Here is a 27,861-nt window from a genome sequence, read left to right on the forward strand (position 1 = left end):
CCAAAAGTTAAAGCATGTTATTAAGGGCATTGCCTGAATGCGTCTTAAACACTGACAGGCTTGGGGCATCAACCACCTCTCTAGGAAGCCTGTTCCAGGGTCTGACCACCCTCTCGGTAAAGAAATGCTTCCTGATGTCCAGTCTAAACTTCCCCTGGTGCAGTTTTGAACATTCCCACGCATCCTATCACTGGATCCCAGGGAGAAAAGCTCAGCGCCTCTCTCTCCACTTCCCCTCCTCAGGTAGCTCTAGAGAGCAATGAGCCCACTCCTCAGCCTCCTTTGCTCCAAACTAGACAAACCCAAAGTCCTTAGCCACTCCTCATAGGTCATTCCTTCCAGCCCTTTCACCAGCTTTGTTACCCTCCTCTGGATACATTCAAGGACTTTCACATCCTTAAATTGTGGGGCTCAGAACTGCACACAATATTCAAGGTGAAGCCACACCAATGCTGAATACAGTGGGATGATCACCTCTCTTGACAGGCTGGTTATACTGTGTTTGATGCACCCCAAGACGTGGTTTGCTCTCTTGGCTGCCAGGGCACACTGCCGACATATTGAGCTGCTGTTGACCAGCATCCCCAGATCCCTTTCTGCAGGGCCACTCCTCTCCCAATTTATACTTGTGCCCAATGTTACTCTGTCCTAGGAACAAGATCTGGCATTTGGACTTGTTAAATTTCATCCCATTAATCATTAGCCTAATGCTCCAACCTATCTAGATTCCTCGGCGAAGCCTCTTGTCCTTCAAGAGAGTCAACATCACCTCCCAGTTTGGTATCATCTGCAAACTTGTTAATGGTGCATTCAATTCCTGCATCCAGGTTATTGATAAATATATTAAACAGAACTGGTCTTAGAATTGAACCCTGATGAACATTGCTGGTGACCAGTCAGCAGCCAGATGTAGCCCCATTCACTACAGCACTTTGAGCTCTGCCCTTCAGCCAGTGCATCATGAACTCGCCCATCCCACAGTTGGACAACTTGTCCAGAAGGGTGCTGTGAGGGACAGTATCAAAAGCCTTACTAAAATCCAGAAAAAGTACACCCATAGCCTTCCCTTCATCCACTAAGCAGGTGACCTAAAGCTTCTGTTTGTATTTTCAGGTATATATACCAGTGGCTCAAAGCTAACTGTAATGATTTAGTATCCATATTTGTTTGTTATCAAAGTATAAAATGAAATTAGTTGCATGATCTATCTTGTTAAAGTTTAGCATTAGGCTTTTTGGGTTTGGGGTTGTGGGAGTTTTGGGGGGCTTTTTTTGCTTAGTGTGCTGCATCTTAAGGCTTAGTTAAGATTAGATAGGCAAGTAGGATCACAGTCATGGGGGATCAGGAAAAACAGTTGCAATTAATTAGCAGTCTTCTAGCTTTCAAGCATCCTAAAAAGGATTGAATCTTAAATGTGTAGAATTCCCTTTGAAGAGGTGTTTTCCTGAAGATATCTTCCATAGAAATCAATATTCAGAGTTCAGAAAGGTGCCCTCTCTCATTCAAAGCACGGTGATTCGCTTTCTGACGGTTAAATGGTCCTGTGTCTTCCAAAGAAAAAAACAGTGGTTTGTTAATCTGAAAATCTGCAATTGAAAGATGAATGTCTGGTTATATCAAAATAATCTGAGAGATGCAAATTAAGACTCAAAACTTAAAAAAAATAAAACAAAAAAAATAACAAGGGAAAAGAGATCTGAGAAAGAATACGATTGATAATATTTTTAAACTATCTGCATTCAAGGTGATAAATTGGGCAATGTCATTGCAAAAAGAAGTAGTGAACTCAATACTTTCAATAAATACAGTATAAACAGGTTTGAAATCCCATCTTCACATGAAAAAATACCGCAACATCCAAGCCATACTGCTTTGTCAGCCAGAACAGAGCACTTAAAGGTCATTGGGCTAAAACTAACTCATTAATTCTGACTGCCAGGAATGGAATATTTGGTAATTTAAATACAAATATTTCTTCTAATAACATTTGTGCAACACAATAATAATAATGGAATACAATTTTCTAATTTAGTGCAAACAGATCAAATTAAATTAAATACCTCCTGATTTGTCCAGCAACAAGAACATATGCAAACACACCCCCCCACACACCCCATGGTTGTCTGTTAGCAAGCGTGCTCCTACTTAATACATAATGTCAGTCATACATTTGACTCTAAAACCTGCAAATATAAAATCACAAGCCTATTCAAGGTGTCTAGGAATAAAAATCTTTATATAATATCATGGAAAATAATTTATTTTATTAGCAGTAATATGGACAAACACCTTAGATTTGCAAAATTGTAACCAATATGTCAGGCATGATTTTCAACGGTATCTAGCATAGCAATCCATAGAATTGCCTCTGAAATCAAGTGTCTTGTACACTCATTTATATGACAAACCACCTCTGCCATTCTGTTACAACTAAGCTCTCAGAGATAGAGATACTAGGACATCGTGAGAAAACTCCGACCCTGTAGAGTTGATCCCCTATGTGATGAAAAGTGTCCAGTCCTGCTGATATGTTGAAAAATCCATATGTTGACTGTGTGGGTTAAGAGTAAGTTACTGTGTGGCTGTTTGTGTGTGTTCTATACTAAGAATAGTTGTTTATTGGATTTGCTGAACTTAATAGTTCCCAGCAGTGAGACTCGGATCTGTAACATGTTAATGAGTCTTTCAGTAGTGTTTGATCAGAAGTCCTCTGATAAAGGTGCAGAGCAGCCCATATGAGTTTTGAAGTCCTAAGGATGGACTAACATATCAATTATTTTATAGGGTACACATTCGCTTGATGCAATGAGGTGCTTATTTTTTTAAAAGACTCTATTTTTCAAGTTTTGTGAAGGTCATTTAGACCCATCCTTAGAATGATGGGTTTGCTTTCCCTGTCATGCCAAGAAAAATAAACTTTACCAGTGCTAAATTTCAAATTTGCACTGAAATAAAGTAATTAATTTAAAATAACTATACAGTTTGTTCCAATTACACTGAAAAATTACTCTCCTCAACAAAAATAATCTTGGAATTTCCCATAGCACAGTCCCAGAGTGCTGATATAGCTTTTGTTTAAAACACAGCGTCCTATCTGTACATCAAATCATTTGTGTTAGAAACCAGCCAAGCAGCAATATGTTTAGTTAATCAATTATCATCCATACCAAGTTTATAATTAAAGGAATATTAACTACCATGATGGATATATCTTGTAGCGGGAATTTAATTATATTCCCATGCCTGTAATTATCTTGGGTATTTAGGTGGTATTGTTTTATGTTTATTATATGGGTCCCTTTACTATTTTTTTTAGAGAAGCTGAAATATTTATACTTTTTCCATTCTTAATTTGCTGTTAAAAGAGAGACAACTGTTCACTTGTCATGTCTAAAAAAAAGGCTTAAAAATATTTACATTATTTTGCATTATTGCATTATTTTGTATTACATTTGCATTACTTTACATTTTCAGGTGAAAGTCTTACAAGAAGCTGACTTCCTTAAAGATATTGCTTGGGTCTTCAAATTACAAAAAAAAGAAGACAAACATGTAGAGAGGGGCCAAATTGACTAAAATTTTTAGCAAAAATTTCAAGAAACTTACTTAGCAAATTTCATGCTATCCTCTGAGTTTTCACAACTCCTACTGAAGATTCTTAGACATGCCTGCACAGCTTTTTGTAGTGAATTTTTGAACCGGCAAAGTTATACTAGACAAAAAAACCAAAGTAAACTTGAGAGGACATTCTTGCAATGTGAAATCTTCATACAGTTGTAACTTCCAGAGTTATTGTTCATGTTGTCATAGGGTTGAGTTTGCATATTCCCTAAATCTCTTATGTGTTCTCAAAGTCTCAAGACTAAACATCACCACATAGGTAAAACAAAAATACAGACTCTGAAATGGGTTTATATGACAGATCTAAACTTTATCTCAAACTTGGATATAAATATAATCTAGAGGTGAATTATGTTCAAGATATGTGTACAAAACTCCTGCCTGTACTCCCAGTAGTACCATACCAAAGTCAATTCCTCCTGTTACACACTATGGTGGATAAACAGTGCAAGATCTGGTCTCCAGAGAGTCTTGATCATCCTTTCTAAAAACTCAGTGTCTATCACACCATTTATCATACATTAGCCCACAACCATATCATGGCTTATTCCCACAAACCCCCTGAAACTCATCCTTGGCCATCAGCCCACACTGAAATCATTCACTAAAAGTTCTGTATACTGATAGCACATTACCAGTGGTTATCCCACCACTGAATCCCCACCCTAATTGTGTTACATTAGGACACAAAATGTAGATCTAACCATCTCCCGGTGCCACCAGCCTGCACCACTAGTTGTGTAGCTGAACTTTTTGCATGCTCCAGCAATATATACTGCTTGATTTATATAGCAGTCCGTTCATCTCAGTGCATTAAATGTACCTACGTACTCTAATTACTATGCTGTAAGAACAGCCCTCATATATTTCCTTTTAATTCCTCAACTTTTTTTTTTTTTTTTTCCCTTGGTTGCTCTCACCCACCTGTTTTATCAGTATATTAGAGAAATACAGCATTTTGGTCTAGGCTTGCAGTGGTGGAGTGATCTGTTTCCATGTTAAGTAATTCCTGCTAAACCCCTTAAGTCATGAGACTAGCGTGGCTTTCCTTACCTTTATATTGTGCTGTAGAGGATCCACGCGTGGATCTGAACACCAGACGTCTTCCGAAGGAAAAGAAAATGCTTGTTTGGAAAATGTCTAACATGCAATTATAAGGAAAGCTGAGGCACAAAGGATATAGATTAACCAAAATGGGACAGGAAAACTAGTGGAAGCTTCCCCCCCCCAGAAACTCAATGTGGCTATCTTGCTTCTGAAACAAACTCAGGGCTGATTTATCAAACACTAATAGCATTATAAGGAAAAACCTTAATCTAAAAAGATAAAGCTTGGCAAAGAGATTGTGTGGTGAGTTTCCTATAGATGATTAGTCTGATCACTCAGCAGGTTTGGCTTATTAAATTAATAAATTGAAAATTAATTATTTAGCCATTACAATAAACGTGGGAAAAGCAGCCTTTACATTCCCAGATCAAAGTGTGAATCATCTCATATGAAATTTTCCTCCTTTTCAAAGAAGAAATTTGTTTTTCTAGTATAAGAAATATTTTTTTTAAAAAGCAAGATAGCATAAAAAATTGGCAATGAATAAGATTAGCTTTATGAGACTATTTTTTAAGCTTTGTTTTCATTCTCATTTTTCTGTACATAAGGGAGATTAGTAATCTGCTTCTCTCCAGCTAAAATAATCAGAGTGGTCAAATTGTTTTCATCTTTGTTATTTTTTAAAAAGGGAGAAAATATGTTAGATTTGATGATGCTTTACACAGACCTATTGTAGGCTTTTTCTATTTTGTTAGTTTGTACATCCCTTGATGTAAAAGATGTCAATTAAAAGCAAATATTTAAGAAAAATAATAGTATCTGCCACATATACGTTCATGTAAATGTACATACTGTGCTGCTGGAGCTCAATGATTTTAGTCTCCATATTTATGTGATTCTAAAAGCTCAGATAGTATAGTTTTTCAGCTAAATTGCATGCATGTTTTAGACATGCGATAAAGCTATCCACACTTCACATGGATTTCTAGCAATTTAATGCAATTTAATTAATACTGCAAATTATGGTTTGCTTGAAATAGGTTTGCCATGGAAATAGTCCCTTTGCAGTACAGTAAGGCTGTCTGAAGAAGGTAGGATTGGCTTCAATGTAATTTTTAGTGAATCAGTTATTTGTGTTATGTCAGTCATATAGTAGTTACTCAAGAAGATCCTTTTCTTCACTGAAACACTTCTACCTGAAGTTAAGTCTTTGGGAAAGTGCTGGATAGGACTGCAGTTAACCTTAATCTTCCAACCATAGGCAGAAGTTATTCTTCAGTATATTCTTCAGTATATTCTTCAGTTTATTCTCCAGTTATCCTTCAGTAACCTCTGACGAGTTGTTCTCTCTGTTTCCCATGAATTATTCATTGCTTCATCTTTGTTTAAAGTTTTCTCTTTCTTTTGATCACAGGCAATGGACTGGGAATCCGAGTTGTAGGTGGGAAAGAAATTCCAGGAAGCAGTGGGGAAACTGGAGCTTACATTGCCAAGATCTTGCCTGGGGGCAATGCAGAGCAGACGGGGAAGCTGATAGAAGGTAAGATAAATGCATTATCAAAAAATGGAACCACAGGAGAGTTGGGAGTTCGGTAGAATTACTTATAATATACATTTTCTCTTGCACAACAGGCACAATCTTCTGTAAGGAGTGAGGGGCATCTGAGAGCCCCTCTAAACCTCCATGAGCCTTAAAGCAGAAAAGGACTGATAGAAGGACATTTTATGACTTCTATAGCCAAAGAGCATTGTCATGATAAGCAGTATTATGGCATATCTTCAGTAATATGTGCCAACATGCTGTCTGCACTAGGGGTAAAATAATATATCTAGAGTCCAGCTGTATGTCGTGGATGTATATCATCAATGTATATCATGGATGCGCTATTTTGAAGATCTTTAACCTGACTTGATCATCTAGGTATCTATGTCTTGGATTACTTACATTTCTTAGTTGCACAGGTAAAATAGATCCAGTTCTCTCTCAGTTACATGCACTAACTTTTTTTGAAATTCCCTAAAGTCAGACTTGACTGAATTTATCTGACCTAACTTTAGTTTTCCAGTTTTAGTCATCCAACTTGCATCAACAGGCAACAGAGATAAAGAAGCATCTACAGAAGGGCAATTATTTCATCTACCATATACTTCTGTTTCCAGAACTGGGAGTGTCTTCATCATTTAATTGACTTTAAGAAGACTGCATTAGACCACACATCATGTTTTAGGCAACTAAAGCTAGGTGAAATGAAATCAACTTAGTTATCATAACATTTTCTAAGATTATTACAAATGTGATATTCTGTCTAATAACACTTCTAGTCATGATCTCATATATGATCCCTTCTCTGTGTAACTATTTTCTAGTTCCCTTTTTCATGTGAATATCTATATGCACCTGAAATGTCAGTTTATCCATGGACAAAAATATAAACATCTGTTTCTAATTCATTCAACTAATTATTTTTATTTCTTTAATAAAGGCAGCCATCCAAGAAAAAAAATAGAACAAAAGAAAGAAGATAATCAGGAATAAAAGTTCTCTTAGGCAGAATTCAATTCATATAAGTTTTATGAATAGTAAACATGCAACAAAAGTCATGATTAAATCAAAAATACTTTGCAGATAGAAAAGCTAAGTGAATTGATTAAAGAATGTATTTACAAACAATAGATTAAATAAGTTCTGGGTATTGCAAAACAGTGTCACACCTTCACCCTGCTGCTTTTTACATCCTTGGTGGTTTCTTTGCAAATATTTTAATGATACACATAAAAAAGTTGCATGTACACTGATGTCAATGAGATGATGTATCAACAAAAATACCTTCCTTTTTTCCCTATAGAGTTGATTCTGCCATTCATATTTAATGCTTAGTATCTCACTCATCAAATGATAGAATAGTGTTATTTATTGTACATGAATGATGACAGAATTTACCTTAATTTACTTTGTTTTGAAGCGTTTGTTTGGGCTCCCTCCATACAAAAGAGTAGGTTTTTCATAACTGTGCTAGATCATGCAGGCATTGTTTCAGTACCAAAGCAGGTAACAAGGACAATGTGGTTATTCAACATTTCCCAAAGACTGGACATTTCAAGAAAGAGGATGAGCAGTTACTGCTTGGAATTACCTCTCTGGTCTTTTGGTTTCTCTTGTCAGGAATTTCACTGGAAATTGAGGTTTAAAGAAGTTCTTCACTCACTGTATAGGTATATTTTAGCAGTGATCAAGAACATCTTGGATTTACAATAACTACAGGAGAAGTTCAGACATGGCAGTTTGCTTTTCTGTCTGTTCACATAAGTATTTTGAAGGTTTATTCATATCATATAGAAAGATGAATAGGACAGTAAAATATTTATTCCTTCCTTTCATTCTGCCATCATATGATCAGCTATGTTTCTGATCTGACCTTTATAAAAGTATCCTAGACCAGGGTATGTTGGCATAAGTCAACTCCATCAAAATCACTATACTTAATCTGTAGAGTTTGACCACACAATGTCCCAGAATGTGTTTTACTACTGATGTGTCAAATGTTCTGTCAGAGAGAAAAAATGCTTTCTGTAGAATGTACCATTACTATAGCATACAAGACAAACACTTCCCCTTACTGTCATTTACCTTTTAAATCTTGCCTTTATATATAGTTTACTTTTTATGTTATTTTAGACGGCTATCATAGATCAACAAAGAACATTTGTCTGCTTCACTGTTGGATTTTTTTGTTTGTTTGAGTGGAAATATGGCTGATGCACATTTAATCTCTACCCTTCAGAAGTGCTAAAATCCACTGGGGTCTTCAATCATTCTCATATTGATCTGTGTAAATCCAGCCAAACTGGTAATGTTACCAATATTGCTAATACTGTTGTGTCTGAAAATAGAGGCTAGCCTTCATTTCGTTTTCAAGTTATTTGCTGTCTCTCACCTTACATACAGAAAACTTTATATGTCATTGTCTGTAAATAACAATTACATATGAGTAATTTGTATAGTAATCATGAGTCACTTTTCCTGCTGAAAAGCTGTGTGACTTCAAGTTAGAGTATATACCTAGTCATCAAGTAAATGATTACAAGGTAATATCTTGACTCATTAGCCTTTCTAAGAACATGATTCACTGTGCAAAAAATCCCATCAACCTAATTAATTCCTCTAATTCTAAAATCAGAAAACACTGGGTCAGGTCTGAAAATCCTATCATCAATAGCGTAAGGGACAGGATAGATTTACTGTGGTTATGAAGGAAGCCAAAGTCCTACCTGCTGCCTGCATGACTGCATCTATGAAGAAATGACACACTTTAAAATATAGATAGCATTCCTTTCCTTAGGGAATAACAATCCATAAAATTTTAGCCTATTTAAATAGCTTTTGAGGAGTCTTAGTGCTGAAAATTTTATTTATAGTTCTGACTGGCAAATACCGGTCGTCTTGGTTCTCTCACCTCGAATCGCTTTCAGATGTCAAAAATATCTCTGATTCATCACTCATTGGCATTACAAAAACTGGAGGTGGAAGACTCATTCCACTGAGCTCATCAAGTGCAGGGACTGTGTCAATTTGATAGATGTGTCTGTGCTCCCTCTCGTGTTGACAGAAACAGTTCAGGTTTATTCCACCTGGTAAATCTACTGGGTGAATGGCATTTCTGCCAGAATTTTTCAGAAACAGAAGAACGTAGAGTAGAGCAGAAATAAAATATTAATGTGTGTTACCAACTGTTACAAATTTGGTGGATGCCCTCAGCATTAAAGTTTTCTTACTGGACCATTTCAACAGGCTGACTGGAGAGCCTGGGAACTGGTGAACCATGGGTGTCTTTGCTCCACGTTTCCAAACAGCCAGGCATGCTGTGTTGGAATGCTTAAGCCAGCTGACACTCACCAAGATGAAGAGCTTCCCCGACTTTCCAGTCTCCTGGTAATTCTGGGGAGCTTGCACGGTCTAAAAGCTAATGTTGGACTTGAATTGTGGTGATCTTACTACCTTTGCTGGCGCTCCACTCAACAGCAACCTTGACCACAGAGATTTTTGTTAACTTCTCTGAGGCTTTATGGGTGCATATTTATTTTTGATATGTATGCCTCATTTAAATAATATCTCCCCAAACTTAAAAATAGGAAAATCATATATAGTGAAGACAAAAACTCTTATTATTAAAAATACTGAAGTAGCACTCCCAGTTTCTATTTTATAGCAAATATAACAATGTAACATTTCTAGCATAACATGGAAGAATGCCGCCTACTTTATGAGTCACAGACCTTCACTGTAGAATTTTAATATATAAACAGTCCGTGCTAGCAAAGACATGCTATTCAATTCAATTCAGCTGATTTGTTCATTTTATAATTTAATAAAATATTCATCATACAGGGATATTTTAAGCTTCCCCATCCCAAAGCTGGTCCAATATTATAAGAAAAACTATAATCTGATGTATGTACAGACAATGAAAGATAATACCACCCTGTTAAAACTGTTAAGTAGGTCAGAGAAAAGAAAATGCACTGCCATTTGGGAGTTCTGTGGTAGCTGATGGTGCCCTGCCCCTCAGTCCAATCCTTAGGCACTTGTTTTGATCTAGATTAATAACTACTTCCCTTAGGATGCAAGAAACATTGCTCCTCAAAACACCATGAAGGTCCTCTAGGAAGAGCCACCTGTAGCCTGATGGCAAGTCCAAGAGTAGGTAAAAGCACATCCAGTGTCCTCAGCATCAAAGTCTGAGGATTGATGGTGAGTTCTTAAATGTACTCAGTATCTTTTAGATTTAGATTCAGCTGCTAAAATGCAGAGGGTCAGTTTTCCAAACCCATTAGTTGCCTTTAATTGTACTGGAAGTTCCCCAGGTCACACGGCCAGTTCCCCTCAGCAGAGTATTTTGAATGAGAAGGTCTTTACTGGGAATGTCAGAGCTCTCTTTCATCTTTAGAAAACTGTGCGATCTCAGAACTTTAAGATTCCTTCAGAAAATAAAACTGAAGTCTTCCCATTCCTCTTATGCCTATTTATTCACACTTCTTCTCCTTCTTCTATAGAAAGTCTTACATAGTGTTAAATATTCAAGTGTGACAATTTCCTTTTGTAGGAAGTCCTTTGGTGCACAGCTCTAGCTCTCTCTCTCTCTCTCTCTAATGCCCTAATATGAGGCCAAATAAACATTAGAATCATTCCTCAGATTGGAACTAAGAGCCTTCCCTTGGACCGTCATGGGATGGCACAGCTTATTATCTCTTGAAGCCATGGACTATGGCCACAATGTCAAAGAGAATGCTTCCTCACAGATATTAAGCCAGTATGGGGAGAAATACGTTCACTGCTGACCACCGTACAGCTTTCCACACCAGGACTGACATATGAGATGAACAGGGTGTACCAAAACATGCCGTGACTGGCAAAACAGCCACATCTAGACCAGCGGGAAGTGTTTTCTACCCAAAACAGAATATGATAGGAGAAGGGAGCAAAGAGCTATCTGGATTACCTGCATGGACTTCAGAGAGCAGCCAAGCTCCACATCTTCAGTTCTCTGAAGAAGGAGGCAGACCCAGAAAGCCCTGTCAGAAGTCTGCCTTAACCAGAATGCTCTACAGCTCTCACCCATGGTGTAGACTTTGGCCTCTGACCAAGCTCACTTCAAGCATCCCATGGCCTCAGGCTTCACAGCAGATGACTGTATGCTGAGAGACTTCTTTGAAGGCAGAGAAGAAAAAGCCAGGGCTCACTGGGACCCTTATCTATATGGGTCCAAGTGTCATTACCACAGCTCTTCATTACTTCCAGAACAGGCAGTGGTAAAGGTATAAAGAGGTGTATAAGATGGTAAAGAGGGAAGCTGCTATGTTGAGTGGAAATCTACTACCAAAAAAATCAAGAGTCACTTGACCACCCAGAAATGTGACTGAAATATGACAGACTTAGCAATATGAGAGCCCTATGTAGCAATTTTGAGTCTAGGGAAGCCTGCAAGTGAACGCTGAAAGACAACCAACATGTTCATGGTGCATGAGCAATCCCTCATGCACAATGAAGTCTGTGTTAACTGGAGAAAAATATCTTGAGTATTTATACTACCTATGCTTCCTCTGAGGAGATTGTAAATAAGGCTAGTGAGTAGACTAGAGAGGAGATGGCCAATGTGGGGAGATGATTAACTGTACTTTGGTTGTCTAGTATAAGTAAGATGAATCTGGGCATGAGAAATGTTGGATAGAGGCTGTTGGAATATTAGCATCACTGTTTAATCTGCAAAGTATTTCCTGGGTTCTGGGCGATAACATATTTGAATACAAGCATCTTTCTCACTCCTCCAGGTAAAAGTGCCAACTAGCCAGCTTCCAGAAGCTGTTTCACCTCAGTTTTGCCCCAGGGATGTTCCTTTCATGTGTTTTTAGATCATAAGTTTTCAATCATAACTTTTAAAGTTTTTAAGTCTTGTCATCTTAAATGATATTATTTACTAGCATTGGAAACACAATTTATTTTAAGTCCTCTCAGAACAGTGGGACATGCAACTGGATTATTGACCAGTCCATGAAAGGATTATAAAGAAAGTGTTAAGAACAATTTTTCTGCAGCTTGTTTGACGTGTTTTTGGGCTAGCTTGAATAGCACCACATGCTGAATAACAAGACCAGACCCAGTTTCAGAAGGTCTTTTGCGAAGGCAATAGCATGTGTAATGGCTGTCCATCTCATCAAAACTATCTTTTGTCATATCATAGACATGCTTTAGATGTTGCTTGGAAAACACAGTGTGGCTGGAATGGTCATGGGCACCTAAATATTTGGAAAACCAGAACAGAAGCAGTAAGTCCCTATCCTTCCCCCTGCTCCTTTTGCCACGCTTCCCTCTTATCCCTGAGTTATAGATGGCATCAAGTGTAACACTGACTGATCTTGGTCACCTAGCAGTGGGAAGTGCAATAGGCACCAGATCTTCCTGAATTTTAAAAGACTGTAATGAGTGCTGCTTGCTGTTTAGCCAGCTAAAATTAGAAACATTGATCAGGGCATCACAAAGAAAAGAGATTTTCCAGTCCCCATGAAGCTAGGGATAGTGAAGAGCCAGCACCCCTTCTCAAGTCTCTCTGATAATTACACTTCTGGCAGAAAGTAGATAGCATGAAAAAGTAGTAGAAGCTGGAAAATGATGAAAAGAAATTAAAAGGAACACAGGAAGGGAAAGAAAAATTCTCAGAAAACTTTGGATCAGGTCTTAAATGAACAGAAATAGTCTTCCCATCCTGCACTTCCATTTTGCAGCTTGACTGCTTTAATTTATTACTGCATTGGAGAAAACAAAGAATTAACTTCACCCTGTTCTCTGAGCATTAGTCGTAGTGATTTATTGTGCTGTCCATACTTATTCTATGGGGTTAGAAGAGAGGAGAGCTTGCTCTCAACATATCCCCTGGGCTACAGGCTCAGGTTTATCTGTCCCAGCAGAAATGGACTTTATCAAAGAAGCGTGCACAAAATAACAGGCAATGCCATAGCTTGCATGAAAGCTTTGCCCTGAAGCTCTTTAGAAAGGACTTAATCTAAACAACCCCCTAAATGCCCCCTATCAGCTGTAAATCTTCACTTGCATTGTTGTGCTCTTTTCTTCCCTGTGTTTTCTTCTACCTTGTACTTCTTTCAAACATGTAATAATTAACAAATGTGCAGCATTGCTTTTGCTAAGTGTGGCATTGGGCATTCAGTATATAAGAAAATGCCTTTTAAATATTTAGAAATTATTTTTTTAGATTCTAAAAATTAAGTTAGTGGAAAGGACACCCCAACAAAGTGTATCACATGTTACAATTAACCTTCTATCTGTTAGAATAAAGAAAGGAAGGAGTAAAGCTTTCTCACACTTGTTTCGCCATTTCACGTGCAATCCCACTGACAGTGGTCTTGATTCTGTTATTAATATGGTGGGAGTTGCACTGTACGGAGAGATTAGTTTGGCTATTTGCTAAGGTATGAGAAGGAAATCAAAATCACCAGAAGGAATGAGAATTGTTTCAGTACCTGTGTGGGGCTTACAGAAGGAAATGGAAGAAGAAAGACTTGCAGTATGAATGTTCGACATGGAAATCGAGAGAGCTGGTTACTGTAACACTGTCCACAACTTCTTTTACTAAATCTGTTCTGTGGTAGTTGAAACACACTTAGAGAATAATACTTTTCCCTGCTTCACAATATAAGATGTCTAGTTTATGGAGATTTAGTTTAATCTTATAGTGGCAGACTGATACAACTGGGATTTGGCAAGGATGCTTCATTAGAAAACTTCTTGTATACCTAAAATATCTGTTTCAGTGAGATAAAGCAGGTAATATGAGTTTGTAATGTTTCTGCCCAGCACTGTAATTGCTCTGTATTTAATTTCCCTGCAATAAAAATCAACACTGAAAATAACTATCAGAGGTAACTTGGATCTAGGAAGTAGTTGAGCAGCTGTATAGACTGAGCTTTCAGAATCTTTTTTTTTTATGTAATCTAAAGCAGAAGGTAAGAGAAAACTTATGGGTACTTATAAATTTTTTAAAGCTATGGGAAAGAAGCATTAAATTAATATATATTAGGACCAGTAAAGATCCGGCCTCTTGCATAACACAAGTTACAGATTTTTCACTCCTGCATTTAGCCTTGTTATGTGGCACATAAACTGGTATAGATGATACCTTCTTTATGATCAAGAACTCTGAAAATGCCTTGAACAACTAATTATTGCTGAAAATCAATTTTGCTGGAAAAGCCCTGTCATACAAATTGCACGAGGAAATTGGATTCTTAATAACAAATAAATAATTTCATCAAAATATCTCTTTAGGGAGTTTCTGTTTATTCTTAAATAGGTAAGTCTAATCTATAGAGACAAGCAAAATAACCTGGATGCTTCAAGCAGAGGGTAGATGTAAACACGGTCACTAGATGTTCCAGAGGTAATGAAGTGGAGAACAATCACAAAAGTCAGGCTAGAAGCATTAATCAGATGGTTTATAACACAAATTGTGGAAGATCACTGGTAAAAATGTCATTGGTGTTATAACTAGCTTTCAATAACATTCCACTAAGATCATATAAGAAAACACTACTAGCTATTGTAAAGTACATATGAGGAGTTATACAATTAGTAATGATCAGAGACACTGCTTTTGACAGCTGTTATTATTCAAGACCTTGATGGGTAGTTCCTGTTAGGAAGAATATCCAGGTACTTCTTGGAGAGAGTCCTCATTGCTTCCAGAAAAGGTGCCCGAAGCCCTGTGTTTCTCTGAGCACAGCAGAAACAGCAGTAGGCAGGGTTGTTGTCAGGCTGCCCACAAGCTTTCTTCTCGGCTCCCACTAGGACCGTACAGCTCTCTGCTCTCCTCTGGGATCACATACATCATGGGTGGTTTGACAGATATTGACAGGTATCACCCATCCGTGTGGTCCCAGTCTTCCCCTCTTACTCTTCCTGGATAGTTCTTGCTATGTTCTGACACTGCGAGTACTATTAAGGTTCATTCATCTCCAGAAAAGAGTTTAAGTCCTTCTTTCATTATTTTTAATATGCTCTGACCATTCGTACATCAGAGACGTGGTTGCAGGCCAAGCATTGAATATATTCCAGGAAAACACTGTATTAAAATCAAATTAATGCCTATTTGTAAGAAGATGCAGTTGTATTTCCTTCTTCTGTTTTCCCAATACACACGGGCCGAGGTGACAAGGGGGAGGCTGTGACTTTTCTGATTTGGTCAATGCTGGAGAGAAAAATACAGAGTGCAGAGCCAGCTCTGTGGGCACAGAGGCGAATCGCAGCTGCAGCGATGGTTTTGTTACTGGGCCTAAGGCGGGATAAAGCTACAGCTTTAATCCAACGAAGGCAGTCTGTCTGGGGTTGTGAGACACACGAGGAGATAGAGTCTCTAGGTCATGTTATACCTGATACGCGGGCAAATAACGAAAGCGGGGAGACACATAGGAGCTGTGCCTTCCCCTTTGCATGGCAACTGCTTGCTGTGGGTGCCAAAAGGGAGTTGAATTTCAACTTGGAGCATCGAAAATACTTGCCTGTATTTCTCTGTTTCTTGTCTTCTGTTTTTAAGGGCAGGCTGCTGTGCAGCAGATTTACAAAGAAACCAGACAAATGTAAACCCTTCGGTACCTGAACTGAGGTCAATTTGTCTTACCAGGGGAAGTCACCACAAGCACCCTCCTGTCTCCGCTGACTGTATAGGGAGCTTACGTGTTTCTTTTAGGTGAACTGGGTGACTAACAACCTAAAATTTAGATGCTAAGTGCCTACATTAGGCATGCTGGAGCACATCTCATAAAACAAAACCAAGAATTTTTTGTTTGTTGGTTTTAAGGAACAATACATTTTCAGACTCACATACATGGGCATTCCAAGGAGAAAAATTATGGCATGAAAAAGTTTTTTTTTTTTCATAACCACTGCACAGCGTTGTTTGATAGTGACTTCCCAGTGACCTGGGAAGCTAAAAATACCATTATTCCGTTTCCTATTGTGCAGACTATTGTGGGCTGAAACTAGCAGACTAGCAGTCTGATGTGATTTTCATGTGAAAAAAATCCACTGAAATCAAAGTGAGGGGCATCTTGAAGTACAGGTTAAATATAGCAATGTCCTTGTGGACAATTTCCCCTGCTCTTGGATTCCAAAAAGTGCATTAAAACATTTTGCATCTACACGTAGCAACTTTAACCTTTGATCCCATTCCTGAAATCTGGATTTCCAGGAATATTATGCCAGCCTGGCCACTCCACGGAGTGCTGTATTAATGTAAAATACAGTAAAGATTCAAGGCCCGAGCTGAAAGTGTCCCCAGTCAGGGTTTGTTCTGCTGCAAGTCAGGTAAACAAATAGCCACTGTCGCAGAATATCTTGGAGGCAGTGTGCTAGCTGTTTGCAAGACACGCTTCCCAGAAGTGGTGGGGCTTACAAACAGCACGTTTCCCTGCCAATGAAACTAGGTATCACAGCAAGACAACTTTATTTTTTTTTTTCAAAGTATTTTCTAGATAGGTGTATGCACATTTGATGCTTCCGAGACTCTGAGGAACATTATTAACAATTATTAACTATTTACTGTGAAAAAGAAGGACTACTGAAAGTGGGTCGGCTCAGAGTAGAACATTATCTGTCTTTTAGATGGACTTTGCTCATAGTAATTTGTAAGATTTGGGCACAAATTTGGAATGCTTGGGTCACAGAGCTTCTCTTCAGTGTTTTTAAAAGTGACATGGTCACACAGATAAAGTCTGTGCTTTCTATAAGTATCAGGTAATACACAGAGAGGAAATAGAGAAAAAAAAAAAGACATTTCCTTAATTACTTAAATTAAATCAACCAATCTCTGGAGGTACTTAAGAAAAAATAATAATTGTGTAATCAAGTTATTCCAGAATTTTCCAAGGTTTTCTAAACAATTTCTGAAGCATCTGGTATCAACTGTTTTCAGAGGAGATGCTGAACTGTGCTCTGACCTAATCTGATCTGACAGTGATTTTCTTATTCAATTGAAAGGGTAAAGGAACTTGAAGAACAAAAAATAGTTTTCTGCAATCAGTTTTGCAATATACTACATTACAAAATAACAATATTATGTAAATTAATACATAAAATGTTTTAGAAGTCATCTTAAGGAAAGAAAAATCCTATGAGCACTCTCAAAATACTATGCAAAGACTTTATTTCAAATTTCTTGAAGTATGTTTTATTCCAAAACCTAATTAGATCATCCATAAGATATGGCTGGGAATCTTGTATGGGAATCTTCAGGTTTCTTTGAGAACTAAAGGAGCAGGTGTTTATATCATTTGACAGAAAGCAAAGAAAAATGTTGATTAAAAATTATTACTCTTTATCCAGATTTATCATTTTGACTATGACGCGAATTTGAGGCTTACCCAGTAAAAATAGATAGTTACAACTTCACATTTCTATATGAAAAGGCTGAAAACAAGCCACTTAGATTATGCTTGTAAAGTAATAGTACAACTTAAAATGTAACTGAAATTGAAGATATTGAATTGCAAATTATCTAAAGTATTAATGACTAAAGCTTGAAATCATTTCATCAAGCAGAAATTGAGTATCAAATCTTATTTTTGTTCCACATTCCAAAAAAGCAAAAACCTTTTAAAAAACCCAAAAAACTATTAAAGAATAAAAATATATCCTGGGATTTATTTAAACCTTGGTGCAAGTAAATGATAACAAATGTCTTCCAACTTTGAACTGTTTCTGATTAAAAAAAAAATTTATTACCTGAAATATCGCTTGAAAAATAGGAAGGTATGCTATGCTTTTTTCTGTACAGATCCTAAAATGTTTGAGCCAGAACCCATTGAAATCTCCTTGTTTGTAATGGGAGTGCCTCAGACCCAAAATTAATGTGGAACTGTTTCATATCTCTCTAAATACAGCAGCAAGCAGAATTCTATTAAGATCTTTGGGGTTTGTGGTCCATTTGAAAATTTCTGAAATTACCTTATAGGTACTTTAATATGTTCTAGGTAACTTTTCAAAGTGGTTTTGTTAGGTACTTAAATCTTATCATTTCTGGAAAATTGGAATTAGTCTTGATTTGGGTGGATGTGGGGGAAGACTAGTAACTGGTTACAAAATACAAGGCTTTGCAGACAATGACATTCAACTCGGGAAGACAGCAATAATCTTAGAGTAATAGCTATTTGCTTTGGATATGGGAAATCGGATTTCACGAACGATACATGATAGAATGAGCATTTTTAGGTCAGCATGTACTGACAGTTCCTTTTCTTGGGTGTAGCAGCAGAAGCAAACTAGAATATAAAATGTAAAAAACCCGAAGGGAAAGAGATTTCAGACTGCCGATCTTGGTGTCTGGCAGACGTGGGCAGATAGCAACCAAGTTATCCAGGGTCTGAGCTTTGCTTAAGTCTCTGAAAGGACGCAGTGTATGTGAGGTGATTCACGCTGCATTTCAAACATGTACATTTTAAGAATATTTCCAAGTCATCACATATATAGTGTAGCTGATCCTGACTGCTTTTATGTGAAAGTGTAGTGGTTCGGAACCTGCCAAGGGAATAGGAAACCTTGATTCTGGGCTTTGCCTAACACAGTTGATGTTCAGTTGCTCAGATACTTCTGCTTCTAAGGAGACGTGTGTTTGAAATGGAGCTGCTTAGTACTAAATTCCATTACAAAAGGGCAGTTGGGACCATTTTATTTTGAATCGGATCTTGCTTTCTGTTTTGTAGCTGGTCTGTCTTCCAAATGATAAACCCAAAGCTATTATTTAATGTGATAGTTCAGGCACTTTCTAGGAAAGTTCTACTTTTTCGTTTTGATTTTTATTGCTTTGAAAAGGGTTTTTAAACATACAGTATTCAATTATAATCAGTTCCATCTTTGTTTATGCATAATTTTGCAACTGCTATTGGGAGGCCAGATCCCCACTAGCATATACTGGTCAGTTCAACCTGAGAAATAAAATTACAATATCTAGACCCTCAATTGTATGTTTTCCAGTAAATGAACACCCTCTTTAAATTAATTGTGGTAATGTATGCACATGATTAAATGCCTCAAGAGCAGGGAATGGGAAAGAAAGATGAAATCTGGACTGTTGAATTACCCTAGGGGTCTTTATGAATACTTCAGAAACAATGCAATAAGTAAAATTCCATTCCAGTCTTAATAAAATACATATATAATAAATAAATAAAAACAAATATTAAAAATAAAATAGTAAAATGTTGAATTGTTCCTCACTGACTGTCAGTTTGCCTTTAACTGGTATGTTATGCTCCTGTGAGAAGGCTTCCTGTGGTACTCAGTAGTTAATGTGTGGATACAGAAGAAAATTCTTCAGCCAGGTCCTGGGCAAATACCATGAAAGCCTTTGGATCCCTATTTAAAAACCCTAGTGCAGAATTTAACATCCACTATTGATTATTCATGACACAATATTAATTTCAACACTGCCTAACCATTTTTTAATACTTTTCTCCATGGTACTTAGCATGAAAGGATAGCTTGTGTATTTCGAAAGTCTAAAAGCTAGTGTAGTCTTCATTAAAAGTACGATCATGCCAACAGATTCAAAAGCATTCAAATAATATTGGTAAAGGCCCAAATTCTTGCATATTTCTCAGTATACCTGTGTTAAATTTCCTTCAATTTATTCCATTGTTTTCAGTTATCATGACAGATAATACGGGTACAGTAAATTAAGTGCTGGGTAAAACCATGAGCAAGTTACCTGTCTCCTGATCTTTCAAAGGGATGCCATAACATCCTTACCTTCTCTAAATACGATTCTTGCATGAAAAACAAGCAAAACATTGCCAGTTGACATGTCTTAGCTGAATTATCATTGATCTGAACTATATTGCCATTTATACTGAACTGCACAGCTGCAGGCTAAGATTAATAATTCACCTTAAACAGAATGCCGTATAATGTAGCAAATGCTTAAGACTGAACAGGGGAACAAATACATTAAAATGTTTACTGGAAGAATAACCTAGATAAAACAGTGAGTTGTTATTTGCCATGCTGATTGTGGCCTTGGCTTTCTCAGAGGCAGAACACCCCTTCATGATTTATAGCTACCAAGAATGTTATAATGTCATTCCCAGTAAGTAGCAGGCAGTCCCCTGAATCTAATAATGGCAAAAATTTATACTGTGAGGTCTGATTTCATGTTGTTCAATTGCAAAATTTCCTGTCTTTTTTTTTTTTTCTATAGATACTAGCGAGAGGGTTTTTTTAACATTTCTGTACTTTTACTTTGGCTGCATCTTTCACAACACTAATTACATGAAAATTAATTTCTCACTATTCTCTTCTTTGTGCATTTTTAACATAATAAATGGCAACACGAGAGACATACCAGACAAAGGACCTATACTAAGTGTTTACAGTGAGAAGGTTTAGGTGTCAGTTATGTTAAAGTAAATCAAAAGAAATGGTTTGAAAACAATTCTTTGTATGCTGGGGCATCCACAGGACTAATTCTGAGGGCTCTATACAGGGTAACTAGGTGGAATTGTATTATCTGTAGATTTAAATTTTATATTGGGCAAATATTTAAAATGTATTAAACTTTAATATATATTTATGTTTTATAAAAATGAGGGAATTTCCATTAAGACTTTAGGAAGCTTAGCACTTTAATAAGGCTTCATTAAAATTTTATTGTAAAGCAAAAATTCATGAATTTTGAGAAAGTCTGGAAGTGACTATTGTAACATTGGCATCTCTCATTAAGTATTGCCATGTGATATACAATTAAAGCAAGAGCTGTGATTTTGCAGCCTTTGCCCTTGGGAATACACTTCTATTTATTGATTTTCCTCTTCAACAGCTCAAGTCAATCCTCTTCAGAAGTTCTTATCTGCTGTTTTCCTAGGAACATATGTTGCAAAGTGCCAAGAGTCAGTGGTGCCGAGCAGTTTCTTCCCCAACTGACATGAATAGGAATTGCAGAATTTCGGCACAGTTACTTTTCCTTGATTGATGATTTTACTTTTTTTTCCCTGGCATTATTGCACATGTTCCTGTTATTCCCCAAACCACCTAATTATGAAACAGTACCTTTCTTAAAAATTATTTCCAATGAACCTGTAAACGACTCCAGTCATTATAGGACCGTGATGCTCATTCCAGCTGAATTTTCTTTAAAGTTTGGGTCTTACATTGACTTTCACGAAAGGGATTGTTCATTAGCATACTGCTATGTGACAAGCGTTTGCAAATTAAGAAGTAGCTTATTCATGTGTTTATAACATGTTAATCCTTCTTCTCTTTGGATCTGGGCACTGTCATTCCAACATGCAAAATGACTCTACACTTTCATATAGGTCTTGAATTGATTTGAACAGTTTGAGTAATAATAATATCTCACATGAAAAATGTGTGAAAAAACTGTCTGCCTTCTGATATTAAGGAAATACAGAGAAAATACTTTGCATTTTTGGTGATGAAATTTGCTAATAATGAACAAAGATACAGAGAAATGAGTCGGCAGCTTCTGTTTTCAGAAGCACTGTCTCAGGCAATCCCTCCTTCTGAGCCCTTCTCGTCAGAACCAGGAGAAGCCCCCTAAAAACTGCTGTTTTGTACAAAAGCATCGAGGTTCCCTTGGCCCAGGCCTATGAACTTCTACACTGCTCATACGCAGACAGACCAGATTACAGATGCACAGTAAATTGGGCCAGTCCTGTGTTGGAGGGTTAGACTGCACGTTAGCTGCGTTACGGCAGGCGCAAGGCAAAGAAGAGTAGACAGGAGGTAAAGAGGGTGTTAGGATGATCTGGTTAGTGCTAGAGCAAAGGATTTCTAGAGCCGTGTGGAAAACAATGTGGTGAAAAGCAAACTCCTGTGTGCTTCTGATCGTTGTGAGAATCTATTTGCATGGGAAGGGTGGGTACTGTTTACCTACCCAAATGCAATCACAGTGCCATTTAGCAGTGCTGACCAGTTACCTCAATGAATAGAAGGTTTGATTATTTCTTAGTTACAAGATAATGTGCTGAACAGAACCCCATGAAATTAACCTTTAAGATGACACAGTAAAAGGAAATGAGTCATTCCAGGCAATATTCATCACTGTGTGAGCACCAAGCTTGCTGAATTAGTTGTGTCATAGTGTGGGTGAAGCGGAATCAATCCATATCATTCATACATTTGCTGCTCGTACAGACAGGTTTGGGACTGCTAAATAGAAATAAGCATTGACTTATGTCTAAATAAAGCAAAGTTTTCTATTACATTTACTGATTATACTTTCCAAATGGGTCTAAAATGACTGATTAGAGAGAACTGAGAGTTCCTGAGGTGTGTGAGAAAGAAAGGATAAAAGGAAGCAAAAATCTAGGCAAGGACTTTCATGACTGGTGCTAATGGGGAAGAACAAACAGTTTTAGTCTTAGACAATACTAAAGTAAGAAAAGACAATCTTTCACCTTCTTATTCACAGACCACTGTACTATTCTTAGACGTACCAGCCTATCTCAGTGATAGTAATAACTCTGCAATTCACACAGTGGAAGCTGGCTGAGCAGTTGAAAAGTAGGGGCTTTCTTCTGAATGAGTAGCTGCAGAGAACATCAGACAAGAAAAACACTTTCCACTTGTTTAGGAAAGAGTGAAGAGCCAAAGAAGGAACTGAAAATATCTTCAAGTGCCGCAGTGACCCTTGTTGAGTACAATGCAGACAGACTGGTAGATATGATAAAAACAGCTTTACACCAGACAAGCAGTTAGTTAAACATGGGCTGAAGCACACGCTCCCCTATCTAGATGAATACCCATCAGTGATGCACACTGACGGGCTGCAATGCCATCTCAGAGGTTCTGTCTCTGAATGGAGACTAACTGGGAGAGTTAGTTTACCTGCTGGCAGGTAAACGCTTCTCTGTTGCCTACAGTTTCCATACATATGGAAAAATTTGGTGCCACCTAATGGACAACCCCCTGCATCCCGAATTTCAAATGTGTTAAACTCTACAGAAATGCTTCTGCAAGGGATCTATAAAGGCTTGTTACCTATATTTGTTAATAATTCACACTAAGAATTTCTAATTCAGTATTCTTAATCATATATCTTGTGATGTAATATGCATTGTTTAGAGGCAAAGATTTACTAAGCCCCACAGGTAACGCAAGGATTTCTGCGTTTGCTGGCTTTAAATTTATGAACTGGGGTCATCACACAGCTTCCTTGATTTCAGCAACATAACAGCACATGAAATTAAAGTATTGCACCTAAGTGCTCTGATGTGTTTACAGGTGAATTTTAACTAGCTATTTTGTCAAAGTGAGATAAATTATTCTAGACCATCCTTAGACAAATTTACTGCTGCAGCTCTGTGGACATAGCTATCTGTCTTAGTAGAAATCATGACTATGTCAACAAAGTATTGCTTTCGCCCATGGGGTTTATATCAGCATGTGTACACTTACAAAGTACATTAGCAAAAAGGAGTTGGGACTACACCACCAGCAATAATACAATGACTGCCGTAATGAGCAATACTGCAAACAATTGTTATTCCTGCAAAAGCTGTTAGTGATGACCTGATTATATGTCATGTACTTCAGAAAGCAAAACAGGTAAAAAAACATATGAGTCTCTCTATTTGATCAGACAAACCATCTAGCATGTCCCAGAAACAGTAAATTAAATATATATCTGTAATATATGTACAGATGTATGTATGTGTCTGTACGATTACATATGTTTATACATGTGCACACATACACATATATAGTCATATATGTAGTCATATGGTCATATATACATCTATGACATAGACTATATGACTCAGGAGCTCCCTAGGCAAGTGTACAGCATGGTGTCTTCCACTTAGTAATCCATGGGGAATATTTCCTTCATGCTCTTGTCTAGTCTACCCATATACTTCAAGTATAATGGCCTTCCATATATTATATGATGCAATATCTCCTTTTGCTTGTTTGATCCTGTCCTCCCAGTAGCATCATCCATAGCTAGAACAGGAGCATTAATATTAGAACTGCAGTTTGGATATCATATCCAGTTCTCAGCTGTCACTGAATTCAGTGCAAGAACAAGTAAAATCATGATCAGTTTGATGAATTCCAGTTTGCAAAAGCACATGCTTTGAAGAGGTGTGTATGTGAATGAAACCGAGTTTCCATCATTTATAGGTGTTCAGGATGCAGTATGGGTTTGGTTCTTTTCATTTGCCTCTGAAGAGAGAGGTATCCAGTACGATTAGGAGTGCTTCCGCGGGCCTCCCGGCAATTGGCAAAGAGGAAACACAACTGGCAATTATATTTCTATTGCCTTTGAGCCTGCGGAATGAACTGGGAAAAGTGACTGGGCTTTTTATTATTTTCTTTTAAAGTTGGTGTATACATTCAAGACATTTTTTTATTGTTGTCTGTAAAAAATAATCACATTAGATGAATTTGGTTCATTACTTTTAGAGGAAATAATTATTGGGTTTGGTGAAGATAAAGAAATGCCTTTGAAATGCTGATGAGTTGATAGGCAATTTAGCAATTCCTTGGATACTTTTTACCCAAGGAGAATTGCTCAAACTCTTTCATCTCTAAAGCACACAATATTCTTTATTCTTTTATTGTATTGAGTATGTCTGTGGGTTTTATAGTTTCAGATGGCATTTTTTACTGCTTACATATATTTTTACCTTATTTACACCTATTTTACATAACTGATTCACAATATTTCACAGATGTAAATGCTCAGTTTTGAGGGGAGGGTGCTTTTGCTTAAATTTTCTCTAGAAGAAAAAAAATATGTAATTTGTATTTGCTTAAATATAAAACCTATTTTTCCTCCTTTTGCCTGGGAAAGAATATTTAGTGGTTTGATGTAAAGAAGCAGAGATGATTGTTTTACTCTCTTACATTGTTTGACACTAATAACTTTAATATATCAGTCTTGGGAAAAAGATTTTGACCTGTACAGTAGCTTTGGTGAAAGGAAAGCAGTCTTAAAAGATTAAATAGTAAAATGAACAAACTCCTTTGTCCTTGTTGACCCATAATACACATTTGAGCTTGAATCTATAGAGTTGAAACGTCAGTTTAACACTTATATTTGGCAGTTTAAAAATAATGCTTGATATCTCACTTGGGGCATGCTTTTGAAGGAGAATAGGCCATTGCAATACCCAGTAAAGCCAAAGTGAGGATGCAGTGCTGAGAATTCAGTAACGGTTCAGTGTTTAAGTGTGGTTTTGATGCGTAAAGACACACAATTTTTAAGGAATAGGACCAGAGGTTGTTGTAAGGCTAGCGTGTAGTTACTAAGTTCAGACTATGAGACCATCGAAACAGGCTTATGACTGTTGCTACAGGGCAAGAGGTTCCCTGTACAGGCAGCAATTATTGATTGCTGTGCAGCAGCAGAAACAGGAGGATGAGGGCTTGCACCCCACTCAGGCTGGGGACGCATCCTTCCAGCACCTTCCCTGCCCCTACCTAGCCACAGTTTCATCAAGGCCAGCTCCTCATCCTTTGACCCAAGAAGTCTTAAACCACATCTCATAGGCTGTATTATTCCCTATGAGTTACTCTGGCAGAAAAGCTCCAAAGTGCCTTCAGGAAACTTGAAAATGAGCCCTGACACTACAAGTCCTGCTTTTGCTTATCATCAGCTGCAAGCAGGGCCTTCTTGTGGCTGTTGTCATCCTTGGGGTAATAGCAGCTTCTCCTCTGGGGAAATGGCTTTCCCTGGAGGGCCATGAATAATGTTTCTAGAGCTATAATTATCAGTAAAGGAATGCGGTATCATACACTTGTTTTGTTTGTCTTCCTGATGCTTACACGGTGAATTCAGTTTGATAATGGCGATCGTAAGAAAAACACAAGTGTACAGGGACTGGCCAGTAAGAGATCATTTGTCTTAGTGTAGATAACAAGAAGAAATAGAAGCTGTTGCTAATCAGTACACATGCCAAAGCTATTTTGCCCTTATCTTCAAGGATTTAAAATAAATAAATGAATAAATACGTTGGATTACTAAAGCCGGCAGGCAATGAATGTAATGTGATCAGTTGTTCTGACTGGTTTATTCTTAGTTGCCCTCTACTTGTCACAGGCAAGACCACAAACGCCGGCCCACAGCGGACCTAGATACGGAGTTTTGTTTAATAGCAAAGGAGAGCAGAGTCCTTGCCCTGCCCAGTTCTCTCACGCTTACTTGCTCCAAGCCCAGTGGTACTTTCAGGAGGTCCCACCTTCCCTTCCAGTACCTGCTGCCTGGGATGGTCGGGCAGGGCATTGTGTTGGCTCCTGCTGCGCCACTGCTTGTGTGTGCCCATCTCAGGCATCCCTTGACATGGTCCCTGGGTGGCCCCTGGCAATCATCTCCAGCCATCTCCTGGGTCTCCAGGGTCTTCCCCACTTACCACATCTTTCCTCCAGCCAGGATCTTCAGCTTCTTCTTTCAAGACCCTCTTCTCCTTTCCAAGGCCACTTCTTTTGGGGACCCCTCCTTTCAAGCACCTCCTGTTCTTTCTCGACTCACTAGCCCCTTGGTCTACTCAATCAGAACTGTCTATGTGCAGCAACACATTGCGTGATCAGTCTGCTAACTGGCAGTTCTGTCTCATTTCTCATTATTAACTGGAGGACTCAGGAAGGGTCACTTTCCTTTAGTCCAGGTGTCACCAATATTTCAAACCAGATCACACTGGTTGCAGTTAACAAGTAGCCACTTCTGCCTTGAGAGTTCAAAACTTCAATTTCAAACATTCCTACAAACACACACATGCACCCAATTATCTGCGTCCTGCTAGCATTCACAATTGAAGCTATTTTTGCCTATGATAATACTAAGTAGTTTTTCTAGTTCTATTAAAACCAGTAAAAAAGAACTACACACTTATCACATAAGTTTCCTCCAAGAACCTGCAGCTGTAAGGGATTTGCTATTGAAATTATTATTGCAACTCTGTCATGAAGAAGGAACTCATGCACATGTCAAAAAACTGTTCCTTACATCTCCTGGGAATAATGTGAATCTAACGTTTGAATCAGAATTTGACGTCAATAGAAAGTATGGAACAGTCAAAGAGGAACATACTGGTGTTACTATTTTATTAATTTGCTCCTTTCCTGTAGCTTCTCTCCTACTCTATCTGGCATAGAGTTGATTAGTTCTTGGTCTTCATATATTATTTTTTCTATTTTTGCCTGGATGCTGCTTCTTATATCGAGTTCTTAATCCTGAGTTCCAAAAGCTTATTATAATATAATAAAAAAGCTTATTAGAATACAAATAACAGTTACAGTAAAAGCAATAGAGCCTGTTTTTAACATCTTATGTGAGTATTCATGTAAGTTGATTAGGTATGTAGCTGCCAGATAATCACCATCATATCTTGAACGTACAGTATAGCTTCAGTAATCATGTGTTCAAATTTCTTTTAGAGAACCCTTGTGAGAATGACATAACCATGGGCCAAATACTGCATGATTTGTTTACAAGGTTATTTCTTCATGCACAAATTCTATGTTTATTACAATGCATGTTTTTGAGAGAATAATGCTGCTTCCTTGATCAAGTACTGCAGGTCAAATTTGTATACAAAATTTTATACAAATTTGTATAAAAAGGTTCATGTGACAGTTACAAGTGTGTAACTTGTGTTACAAGGAGGTGTGTAAGC

General features: G+C 37.6%; 1 protein-coding gene across 9 annotated transcripts in view; it reads left to right on the top strand.

Moving 5' to 3' along the window:
- Window positions 1-27,861, top strand: part of PCLO (piccolo presynaptic cytomatrix protein) — a 382,165-nt gene that overhangs the window by 250,361 nt on the left and 103,943 nt on the right. For all 9 annotated transcript variants that reach the window (XM_054844924.1, XM_054844942.1, XM_054844959.1 and 6 more), the window contains one exon: window positions 6,083-6,208. In XM_054844924.1, coding sequence (XP_054700899.1) covers window positions 6,083-6,208 — 126 coding nt within the window. The remainder of the gene's footprint in view (window positions 1-6,082; window positions 6,209-27,861) is intronic.

The sequence above is a fragment of the Grus americana genome, chromosome 1, assembly GCF_028858705.1.
Source record: "Grus americana isolate bGruAme1 chromosome 1, bGruAme1.mat, whole genome shotgun sequence".
Lineage (NCBI taxonomy): Eukaryota > Metazoa > Chordata > Aves > Gruiformes > Gruidae > Grus > Grus americana.